Source organism: Petaurus breviceps, unplaced genomic scaffold, assembly GCF_028583685.1.
Source record: "Petaurus breviceps papuanus isolate PSGF00001 unplaced genomic scaffold, PetGlider_PUasm1.0 37, whole genome shotgun sequence".
Lineage (NCBI taxonomy): Eukaryota > Metazoa > Chordata > Mammalia > Diprotodontia > Petauridae > Petaurus > Petaurus breviceps.
In genome coordinates, this window is record NW_027186296.1 from 79,684,842 (window position 1) to 79,697,981 (window position 13,140).

The window sequence follows — 13,140 nt, forward strand, 5'->3', positions numbered from 1 at the left end:
ATGACTATTTAAAAAAACCTTATTAAGGGCTGCAAAGGGACTGAAATGGAAGAAGAGGAAAGAATGAAGTAGAAAAGGGTAAATTATGCCACAAAAAGAGGCATAAAAACAATCTAGCAGAGGGAAAGAAGGGAGGGAGATGAATATCAGATGAGCTTTTCCCTCATTGGTTCTGGTGCAAGGAGGGAATAACACAACCAGTTAAGCATAGGACTCTCTCGAGAAGAAACATAAAACATATCATAATAGAGTGAAAGAGGGGAGGGAGAGGAGCTTTGCATGAGATCTGTTCCTGTCACTCTTGGTGCAAAGAAGAAATAACATTACATTAAGTAGAAAAATATCCCACAGGCAGTAGGAGGGGGGAAGGGCTACATAAGGGGGTGGGTGTTTAGAAGGCAGGGAAGAAGTAAAGGGAAAGAGGAGGGAAAGGAAGGGGAGCTGATAAGAAGGAATACTGAGGGAGGTGGTGGTCAAAAGGAAAACTCTTAAGGAGAGGAAGGGAGAAGGGGAGAAAAATATAAGCATAAACAGGGGAGGGAATAGGATGGAGGGAAAGAGACAGATAGTAATCATAACTGTGAACATGAATGGAATGAACTCTCCCATAAAACAGAAGTGGATAGCAGAATGGATTAAAAACCATAATCCTACAATATGCCAATTACAAGAAACACATCTGAAAGAGAGGGATACACATAGGGTAAAGGTAAAAGGCTGGAGTAAAATATATCATGCCTCAGCTAAAATAAAAAAAAGCAGGGGTAGCAATCCTTATCTCAGATAAAGCAAAAGCAAAAATTGATCTAATTAAAAGAGATAAGGAAGGAAACTATATCCTGCTAAAAGGCATCATTGAGAATGAAGCAATATCATTACTTAACATATATGCACCAAGTGGTATAGCATCCAAATTCCTAGAGGAGAAGGCAAGGGAATTAGGGGAAGAAATAGATAGCAAAACTATACTAGTGGGGGACCTTAATCTCCCTCTCTCTGAACTTGATAAATCCGACCTCAAAATAAACAAGAAAGAAGTTAAGGAGGTGAATAGAATTTCAAAGAGGGTAAGTATGATAGATCTCTGGAGAAAACTGAATGGGGATTAAAAGGAATATACCTTCTTCTCAGTGGTACATGGCCCATACACAAAAATCGACCATGTACTAGGACATAAAAACCTCACAATTCAGTGCAGAAAAGGAGAAATATTAAATGCATAATTCTCAGATCATGATGCAATAAAAATCATGTGCAATAAAGGGCCATGGAAAGACAGAGTACAAACTAATTGGAAAGTAAATAATTTAATCCTAAAGAATGAGTGGATCAAACAAGAAATCATAGAAATAATCAGTAACTTCATTTAAGAGAATGACAATAATGAGACAACATACCAAAATTTATGGGATGCCGCAAAGGCGGTTCTTAGGGGAAATTTTATATCCCTGAGTGCATACATGAATAAATTAGAGAATAGTGAGGTCAATGAATTGGGCATGCAATTGAAAAAGCTAGAAAAAAGAACAAATTGAAAATCTGCAATTAAATACTAAATTAGAAATAATGAAAACCAAAGGAGTGATTAATAAAATTAAAATTAAGAAAACTATTGAATTAATAAATAAAACTAAGAGCTGGTTTTATGAAAAACCCAATAAAATTGATGGACACTTAGCCAATATGATAAAAAAAAGAAAGAAGAAAACCAAATTATGAGTATCAAAAATGAAAAGGGTGAATCTACCTCCAATGAAGAGGAAATTAAAACAATAATTGGGAATTATTTTGCTAAATTATATGCACATAAATTTGACAATCTTAGTGAAATGGATAAATATTTACAAAAATAAAAGCTGTCCAGATTAACTGAAGAGGAAGTAAATTATTTAAATAACCCAATCTCAGAAAAAAGAGATTGAACAAGCCATCAGTGATCTCCCTAGGAAAAAATCTCCAGGGCCAGACGGATTTACTAGTGAATTCTAGCAACCATTTAAAGAACAACTGATTCCAATACTCTACAAATTATTTGGGAAAATTAGTGAAGGAGCCCTACCAAATTCTTTTTATGACACAAATATGGTACTGATACCTAAATCAGGAAGAAATAAAACAGAAAAAGAAAATTATAGACAAATTTCCCTCATGAATATAGATGCAAACATTTAAAATAAAATATTAGCAAAAAGACTACAGCAACTTATCACAAGAATAATACACTTTGATCAGGTAGGATTTATTCCAGGGATGTAAGGATGGTTTAATATTAGGAAAACCATCAGTATAATTAATCATATGACAATAAAACTAGCAGAAATCACATGATCATCTCAATAGATGTAGAAAAGGCTTTTGACAAAGTACAACATCCATTCCTATTAAAAACACTAGAAAATATAGGAATAAATGGAGCCTTCCTTAAAATAATAAGAAGCATCTATTTAAAGCCATCAGCAAATATTATATGTAAAGGGGATAAGCTAGAAGCATTTCCCATAAGATCAGGGGTGAAACAAAGGTGTCCACTATCACCCCTCTTATTCAGTCTCATACTAGAAATATTAGCAGTAGCAATTAGAGAAGAAAAAGAAATCAAAGGAATCAGATTAGGCAAAGAACAGACCAAGTTATCACTCTTTGTGGATGATATACTTAGAGTATACTAAAGAATGAAGTAAAAAACTGCTTGAGACAATAAATAAATTTGGCAAAGTTGCAGGATATAAAATAAACCCACATACATCCTCAGGATTCCTGTATGTTTCTAATAAAACCCAACAGCAAGAGATAGAAAGAGAAATCCCATTTTAAGTTACAGTAGACATTATAAAATATTTGGGAATCTACCTGCCAAAACAAACCCAGGACCTATATGAACACAACTACAAAACACTTCTCACACAAATAAAGTCAGATCTAACTAATTGGAAAAACATCAATTGCTCATGGTTTGGTTGAGCTAATATAATAAAAATGTCAATTTTACCTAAATTATATTACATATTTAGTGCCACACCAATCAATTTACCAAAAAATTACTTTATCGACCTAGAAAAAATAGTAACAAAATTCATTTGGAAGAAGAAAAGGTCCAGAATATCAAGGGTATTAATGAAAAGAAATGCTAGGGAAGGTGGCCTAGCTATACCAGATTTTAATCTGTATTATAAAGCAGCAGTCATCAAAACTACTTGGTATTGGCTGAGGAATAGAGCAGTGGATCAATGGAATAGATTGGGCACATGAGACTCAGCAGTCAATGACTATAATAATCTACTCTTTGATAAACCCAAAGATCCCAGTTTTGGGGATAAGAACTCACTATTTGACAAAAAACTGCTGGGAAAACTGGAATATAGTATGGCAGAAACTGGGCACAGACCATATACCAAAATTAAGTCTAAATGGGTGCGTGATCTAGGTATAAAGGATGATACTGTAAACAATCTAGGAAAGCAAGGAATAGTTTACCTTTCAGATTTATGGAGAGGGTAAGATTTCATGACCAAACAAGAATTAGAGAGCATTATAAAATGTAAAATGGATAACTTTGATTACATGAAACTGAAAAGCTTCTGTACAAAAAAAGCCAATCTAACCAACATTAAGAGGGAAGTGGGAAATTGGGAAAGAATTTTTACAACCAATGTCTCTGATAAAGGCCTCATTTCTAAAATATACAGAGAATTGAGTCAAATCTATAAAAATATAAGTCATTCCACAATTGATAAATGGTCAAAGAATGTGAACAGACAGTTCTCAGAGAAAGAAATTAAAGATATCTATAAGCATATGAAAAAATGCTCTAAATCACTATTGATTAGAGAAATGCAAATCAAAACAACTCTGAAGTACCAAATCTCACCAGTCAGATTGGCTAAGATGACAAAACAGGAAAATGATAAATACTGGAGAGGATGTGGAAAAATTGGAACACTAATACATTGCTGGTGGAGTTGTGAACTGATCCAACCATTCTGAAGAGCAATCTGGAACTATGCCCAAAGGGCTATAAGTAATTTCATATTCTTTGGCCCAGCAATACCACTTCTAGGGTTGTATCCCAAAGAGATCACAGAAGCGGGAGGAAGACCCATATGTACAAAAATATTTATAGCAGCTCTTTTTGTGGTGGCAAAGAATTGGAAATTAAGGGGATGCCCATCAATTGGGGAATGGCTAAATAAGTTATGGTATATGAATTTAATGGAATACTATTGTGCCATAAGAAACGAAGAGCAGATGGACTTCATATCTACCTGGAGAGGCTTATATGAACTGATACTGAGTGAGAAGAGCAGAAACAGGAAAAATTTGTACACAATTACAGATACAACGTATGTATGACAACTAACTTTGATAGATTGGACTCCTCTCAGAAATGCAGGGCTATAAGTAAACTCCAAAAGAATCATGATGGAGAGAGATGTTTACATTCAGAGAAAGAACCAGAAAGAACAGAGTTCGAATGCAGATTGAAACAAATTACCTGTTCTATTTCTTTTTCTTTTTTGGTTTGGTTTCCTCTTTCCCATTGTTCATTCCATCTGATACAATCCTTGTTTATAACATGACCAATGTCTAATGTGAAAATATCTGCAGATATACCTGATATACCTGATTGTATGCCGCCATGGGAGGGGGAGAACAGGAGGGAGGGGGAGAAAATTTGAAACTCAAAGAACTGGGGAGCTGAATCTTGTAAACTCAAAGTAAACAAAGAAATTAATAAAGACAAAAAAAGAAAAAAATGAACAGAACCAGGAAAACAATGTACACAGTATCAGCAAAAGTTCTTCTTAGCAACACAATGATCCAATACAAGTACAAAGGACTCACAAAGGAAAATGCTATCCCTATCTAGATAAAGAATTGATGGACTCTGAATGCAGACTGAAGCAAAATTTTTCACTTACTTTATTCTTTCTCAGTTTTTTTTCATTTTGATCTGTTTCTTCTTTCACTAATATGGAAATATTTTTACATTATAGCATATGTATAGCCTATATCAAACTGCCTGCCATTTTCAGAAAAGGGAAGGAGAGAGAGGAAGGGAGAAAAATTTGGAACTTAAGATCTTGTAAAAATTAATGCTAAAAATTTTCTTGACATGTAACTGGAGGAAAAATAAAAATACTATTTAAGTCTATTACAAAAGATGTCTCACTAAGTGGAGAGGGGAGAGTATATTTGTGAATATATGATATAAAAACAAAAGGTAGCAATGACATTTTTGAAAAGAAAATAGAAGGGGGAAAGGTGGAAATTAAAAAGGAAAAACATTATTCTTAATTCATATAGCCATTACAGTGTTTTCTCTTCCTGAAAATTCATAATTACCCGGATTGAATTATTCAGCTCCTCAATTAAATTCCTGGTAACGATAACACAGTCAGAGAATTCCAACAAAAAATGAAAATTTTCTGTTTCCACTTGCCCTTGTGTAAGCAGGAATTGAACTATTATATCCACCTGATAAATACTTTTATCCTTCTGTAATCTAAGATCAAAAAGAATGAGAAACAATTTGTAGTTATTGTTCTGTTTTTACATCTCATTTAGTAACTAAATGAGAATAAAGCACGTAAGTCTTTCCAAGGCTACCTTCTAGTTTATTTGTAGTATATCTTCTATATACCATATATATCCATGTTGTCCCTCTTACTGGAACATAAGCTCTTTTAGGAGGACTCTTTTGCTTCTGTCTTTGTGTCTAATGCCTAGTGAATTGGCTGGCACATACTAGGTTCATAATGAGTACTTGGTGATTGATTGAAGTCATATTAAGGCACTTTACTTTTAAAATACTCGAACAATGTAGCCATTCCCCCCAAAATCAGTTTAGCTATAATCATTCTTCCTATTCAGTATGGGTTATTAAAATGTGGTATGGACATAAATGGGTTCATAAAATGTTATTCTAGGATTAAGAATACTTGACTAGTCAAACTTTTAGTCTATTAAAATGATGTAAATCTGAAAAAAAAAACCCAAACTACTATAAGGGATGAAATATATATTAAAAACTTTGCTTTACCCTGCCTTTTACCAAATTAACAAACTGCTGAATAATTTAATTGTTTTTCTTACAGTGAAACTTTTGGTTTTTTGAGGCAATAGGGGTTAAGTGACGTGCCCAGGACCACACAGCTAGTAAGTGTTTGAGACTAGATTTGAACTCAGGTCCTACTGACTCCAAGGTCAGTGCTCTATCCACAGCATCACCTAGCTGCTTCTTACAGTGAAACTTCAATGATTAATCAGGAGATTCCCATAGTAGTAAATTTGCATGCCAAGTATAATTATAGTTTCATTAAATTTTATGAATATAGGAAAAATTAAGCAGAGAGTTGAAGCAATTATCTAGAATAATTCAGGCCCAAATAATTGCTTCCAAAGAAAAAGAGGGTAAATTGACTAATTTGACTAGCAAGTTACATTTTATTAACTAGTCTCTAAAGTAGGAACATGAACTCAAAAAACTTGGAGAGTGGGAAGATGGATCACACTCCCATCTCCCCATTGCAGCCAATCTTCAACATAACCATATTTCCCTTTTCCACCCTCTCCCTTGGCTGGGCAGGCTCCTAACCCCTCCTTATCTGCCCCTCTGTGGACCCCTCAAAATAGCTGACCAGGACAGTTGAACCATTAGCTAGAAAAGTGCAACTGAGAAAATTCTTCCCACAGCAACCCTCTCTTCCCCTTGGATCACCACACTAAATACAGCAGGCATCCATCAATGGCTCTGTATCCTTTGACTAACTTTATACTCTGAGGTAGTAGTAGATTAAAAAATCCCCCCAAACCCTTTTGTCCCTTTTCATTTTTGGTGAGACATCGTCTCAAAGAATTAGTTGGAAGGGATGGGCTTCAAGCTGCATCAGAGATCTTATTATCTTTCCCCTCAAACCATCTCTATGAACCTCTGAACCTCCCTATTATTACTATCATTCATAGCACTATCATTCAGTCACTAGTCACTCAGGTCCAGCCTTGGTGTCATTCTAGATTCCTTACTTTAACTAAATTCTCCACATCCCACAACCCATCAGTTCCTAATTCCTATTATTTCTATCTCCACAGTCTCAAATATTTCCCTCTCTCTCTACTTACACAGCCACCACCACAGTCCAATTCCTCATCACCTCTCATCTAGACTAGTGCAATAGATTCCTAATTGGTCTTGCTACCTTTAGTTTCTCCTTTCTCCAATCCATGCTCCATAAAACGGTCATCTTCCTAATGTTACTCTTCTCCTTAATACACACCAGTGATTTCCTATTCTGGGACCAAATATTATTTAATATTATCTCTTTCCTTTTCATTTCTAGTTTTGTGTAAGTTTTGTAATGTCTACAATTCCTAGTGTAATAGTGTGATAATTTGGCCTGTAAACTGGGAAATATACATGCTCAAAAATATTTTACTCATTGAAGAGTGGAATTGAAAAAGTTTGAAGATCGTTAAACTAATTACTAAACTTTTGAAAGTATGAATTATTTTCTGTAAAATAAGAACAATACACTATTACTACACAGGATTGTTGTGAGAAAATGTTTTTAAAGGTTATACAAATTTCTAAAAGATTTTAAGAAAACTCTGAAAGGCTACATAACTTTTTTTTAAAAAGCTATATACATATGAGTCATCTGCATCCTTAATAAACCCTCACTACATCCTACCATCTTCCCAAGTCATCATCTTCTTTCTCTCCTTTTTACAACCAAATTCCAAAAAGCTGTCTACATTCATTGCCTCCACCATCTCTCCTCTCATCCTTTGCCATCTGGCTTTCACCCTCATCACTCAACTGAAATTTCTCTCTCCCAGTGTTCTCTTAATTTCCTAATCCGAAGGCCCATTATCAATCCTCATCCTTCTTGAATACAGTGCTGCATTTGACACTGTTGGCCACTGTCTTCTCTTGAGTTTCCTTTTCTTTCTGTGATTTCCTGTCACTTCCTCTTGTTTCTCTCCTCTTATCTGACCATTCTTCATTCTCCTTTAATGATGGATCATGCCACATTCATATCATGCATGTTACCTAACTGTAGTTATACTATAGCCCAAGGCACTGTACTGGCCCCCGCTTCTTCCTCTAAACTGTCTTGGTGACTTTATCAGTTCCCTTTGCTTCAGTTATCATCTCTAATCAGATGACTCATACATTTATAAATCCAGTCATAATCTCTCTCTTGAACATCTATTCCACATCACCAAACTAACCACTGGACATTTATACTGGGTATCTGTAGGCATCTCAAATTCAGTATGTCCAGGACAGAATTCACTATCTTTCCTTCCAAACCTATTCCTTTTCTGAATTTACCTATTTCTTTTGTGATAACTAAAATATTTTCAAACAAAGGTTTCCAGTTTCAGATACATACCCACTCTTCCTGACCCCACATATCTAATCAGAAACCAAATCTTTATTTGACTTCCACATCTTTCTCATCCTTTCTCTCCACTTACATGGTCACCTGGTGACTTCACTTTTCCTCATATATCTCACCTGGATTATTACATTAATGTGTTAATTGCAATAGTCTACTAAATGGTCTCCCCACCTGAAGTCTGTCTTTTCTTTGATCTATCCTTTACCTGTCAAAGTATTATTCATAAAGCATTTTTCTACATGCATCACACACACAACTCCTACCCTTTCAATAAACTCTTGTTCAATGTTCAATTCTTCATGACCCCTTCTGGGCTTTTCTTGGCAAAGATACTAAAGTGTTTTGCTGTTTCCTTCTCTAGCTTGTTTTACAGATGGGAAAACAGAGGTAAACAAGGTTAAGTAACTAGCTCAGGGTCACACAGCTAGTAAGTGTCTGAGACCAGATCTGAACTCAGGAAGATGAATCTTCATGATTTTAGGTTTGACACTCTATCCAGTGTACCACCTAGCTGCCTATAGCCCATTACCTATAGCATCAAATGCAAATATACACAAATGGCATATAAAATCCTTTATAACCTATGTGGTACAGCCAGTCTTATTGTTGGTCCTCATGCCTAGAAGGCACTTCCTTCTCACCTCCATTTCTCAGAATCCCTAGTTTCTTTTAAAGATCAGCTACATTATCTCTTACTGAGTCCATTTTGATACACACATATTTCATTTACTTATATATGTACATGCTGCTTTGCCACAGTAGAATATAAGCTTTTTGTAAGCAGAGCATGTCTGTCTTTGTATCTCCAGAAATTAGCACAGGATCTGGTTAGGACTTCATTATTGTTTATTTTTATTATTAGCCTGTGAGAAATTAGACAAAAACTTGGGCTGAAACATTAAGAATACTTCATAATAATGAGAACAGCAAAGGACCAGGTCAAAAAGTCCCAAGCTGACATATCAGATTTCATATAATGTGATCTCAAGTTTGAGTTCTCAAAGCCCTGGTCATAATCATAATGAGTAGTTCAAGGTCATGTCCACTTAAACTGATCTTAGTCTCCTATACAATGGAGATTTACCTCCAAATAAAAAGAATTTAAAATAGGCATATATGAAAGTGACTGAAAGAATCAATAGTTATATTACACATAGAGTTCCTGAAAAATGTTTTCAATTTCCATTTGAACCTTTTCATCATCTTCAGTTCTCCTCCGGAGGAAGGCCTGCATTTCTAGCAAATCAGTAGCTTTCTTTTTTACCTGAACAAAAACCAAAGCACAACCTTCTCAGAAAACAAGACTTTAAAAATTAGAACAAATCTGTTTCAATGACTTTTTTAGAAAAAATATTTTTTAACAAGAACTAGTAAGTTGTATTGTCAAAGATAAATTACTCTCCTCACTCACTACCTACTTAGTATGTCAAGTAACTGCAACTTCTGTGACATTCTCTGCCAATATTTGGAGTGGGTATCAAATTTCCTTCTGAGGAAAATGAAATATGCATGTAATTTTCTTCTGGCTTCTAGTTTTGGAATTTGTTTCCAATATCACTCAAAAGATGGTAGGTCATATGCTAATGACTCTGCATTTAATGACAGGGGGAGACTGGGTCTATATTTTAGTTAATATAGTTAACTCTCCCAGGTGAGAAAATTCTGACAATACAGTTAAGTGTATTCTCTGTTGCTTTAGAGACCTAGAGTTTAAGAAGGATGAAGGGGTTGTAGGTAGTAAAAGTTTAAGAAGCCTTGACCTAAAACGCTGCAAATTAAGTGGCTTATCCAGCACTGCATAGCCAGTAGGTGTCAGACATGGGAACTCAAAGTCAGCTATTATTTATTATTATTTATGATAAGTGGGTTTTTTTGAGGGGGTGAGAAGGAGAAGGCGTACTTCTAACACTCCTCAAGTCAAGCTCACTGGTTTTTCATGTCTCCCATTCTATGAAGCACAGCTTAGTAAAAGAATAATGCTCAGTATGCTCATTTAAATCAAAGTTGTCCTTTGTGACTTCCTGGAAAAGAGAAAAACTAATAGAATAGATAAGTAGACTCGCACCACCACCAAATTTAGAATAATATCATCTGCATTTCAGAGGGACCAGGGACCCTAGTTACTTATTTAGTCCAAACCATACATGAGAAAGAAGCCTTCCTCCAACCCCTCTCCCTAAGGCGTCCCCCAGAATAATCCATGCCCTCCTGGGAGAACTCATTCCATTTTGGGTAGTTTTCATTCTGAGGACGTTTTTTTTTTTTTTACACCAAGCTTTAATTTGCCCAAGACTCTTAGTTCTGCTCACTAGAGCCAAGCAGAACAATTCCTCCTCCACATGACAGCTCTTTAAGTACTTGAAAGCTATTGCGTTCTTTCTGAGTTTATTCTTCTTTAGGCTAAGTAACTCCTTCAGCTGATTCTCCTTTATGAAGTAAAGGCAATATTCACCATCTGTAGCAGCAAGGACCCCAAGCATCCTCAGGGTTGCTTCCACCACAGGTTCTTGGATCTGCTTTGTTAAAGGAAAGCAACTCAAAATGGGTTAACAAGCTTACTTTAATCAGTCAGACATATATCGTTTACCTCGTTCAGGGGAAAAGGTCGGCACCCCGAACTTCAAAGTATACAGGCAGAATTATCAAGACAGAAACAGATCAAGTAGACAGATTTCCAAACTGTCCAACCATTACATCCATATCCAGTCAACATCTGGGTTTCCACATCTGGGTTTTTCAAAGCCGGGGGGGCTCTGGACAACGGCTTCCCAGAATTCACATCAAATCACAGAACACTTCTCAAAGTGAGCCCCCAAAACAAAGCTACACATCAGGGCTTATATAGCCTTCTCCTGGCTCAGAGAATGTAACAACCTTATTGACTCACTGGCCAATCAAGAAGTATCTACTGAAAAACAAGCCTCCCACCCCAGGCTTCAGGTGCACTTTAGCCTAGGGGCAGGGAAGATCTTCCAAATTTGCATTCCCATTACACCATCCTACTTGCTCTCCCCTGAATACTTTCATGATTATCAATGTCCAGAAATAAGCACTGTGCTCCAAGTGTGGTTGGGCCAAGGAAGAGCAGAGTAGGAATGGAATCTCCTTGTGCCTCTCTTAGTGCAGGTCATCATCACTTTAGCTTCTTGGCCGCCATATCCCACCAGTGACTCCTGTTTAACTTGCAGTCTATTACCACCCCCAGATCTGTTTTCAGATGAATATCTGTCTAAACATGATTCTCTTATACCCATGAAGCCAGTTTTTTGAACCAAAGGGTAAGACTTTACATTTATCCCTATTAAATTTTATCTTATTCAATTAAATTTAATATTCCAGCTTGTCAAAATCCTTTTTTGCATTTTGATTGTCTCATCTAGTGATGAGTTGGCAATCTCTCTGAGCTCAGATTTCAGGATTCCAGACTTCATTGTATCACTTCAGTATTGCCAGCTATTATATCAGGATGATAATAATAATGATGATGATGATAGCTAAAATTTCTATAGCATTTACTGTGTGCCAGGCCCTGTACTAAGGGCTTTACCAATATTATCTCATTTGGTCTTCACAACAACCCTGGGAGGTAGATGCTACTATTATCATCCCCATTTTACAGGTGAGAAAACCGAGGCAAACAGCAGTTAACTGACTTATCCAGGGTCACACACCTAGTGTCTCTTCCACTACTGCATGTACTGTGCTGCCACTTATATCTGAATAGATGTTCTTTCCTCATCAAGCTCTCCCTTGTAACCAAGTTTAGAAAAGAAGCTAAAAAGCAGTTCAGAAAAACCAACACATTGACCAACACATCTTCCTGGATATACCATATTACCTACCTTCACTATTTCATATTAACAAGCAAAAATAAAATTAAAGTTACATTACCCTGTGTTCATTTTCTATTTTGGTTCGTCTTGCAGCACAGAAATAACGCCAGACCCCAGGATCTAAGCCTTCCGGCATATGATGAGGAGCATCCAAATCATCCATGGCTTTCATGATATGGGCAAGGTTATCCCTCTTAATTTTGCCAGGCCCGAGGTGATTGCCATAAGGAGTAGTATACTCTACATGCCCTCTATGCCTTGGCATCCTGGGATTATAAACAAATTCAAAGTAAGTCTTCCAAGGCAAAGTAAGATCATATGCCTGTTAAAAGTTTCAACACTAAGTAGGAATCTTAACAAGATGCTACATTTTGTTCCTTTGGCCAGAGAACATTGAGAGTTCAAGCCTACTCTGCTTCCCTTTCAGGGAATCCTTCTTTGTAAAAGCCCAGAGACTACCATGGGTTTGAAAAGACCCGTCTCTCTTTATGTGTGCAGTTAGGCCTCTATGTGAGATTTTAAAGTGGGGTGATCATGGAAGTATAGAGAGAAATTTGCTCTAAAAGCTCAGCTTAGAAGACTTGCTATAGTGAATTCTATCCTTTCAATTATATCTACTTTGTTGGAAAATCAACTGTGATATTTGCTGCAGTGGTATGAATGGAGTATTGATTCTATTGTGTAAGTTTATACTGGCCTTCTTGGTTTGTGAATGTAAAGTAATATTCCATTTCCTCCAACGAAGACACAAAATGTGTCTAGACAAGACACATAAGTAAATGCTTAATAAATGATAGATTGATCGTTAGATCATATTTCTTCTAATTTATGAATAATGGAACATGTAATTATAAAAATTATTGCCAAATAGTTTCAATCCAATCCTTAGTATAAAATTGTTA

The 13,140-nt window shown here is 36.0% G+C and overlaps 1 protein-coding gene across 1 annotated transcript in view; it reads right to left on the reverse strand.

Moving 5' to 3' along the window:
• LOC138168350 (cilia- and flagella-associated protein 43-like) overlaps positions 1-13,140 on the reverse strand; it is a 180,349-nt gene that overhangs the window by 13,516 nt on the left and 153,693 nt on the right. The window contains exons 32-34 of the mRNA XM_069097395.1: positions 12,297-12,504; positions 9,557-9,669; positions 5,344-5,503 (exon numbers count right to left, since the gene is read on the reverse strand). Coding sequence (XP_068953496.1) covers positions 5,344-5,503; positions 9,557-9,669; positions 12,297-12,504 — 481 coding nt within the window. The remainder of the gene's footprint in view (positions 1-5,343; positions 5,504-9,556; positions 9,670-12,296; positions 12,505-13,140) is intronic.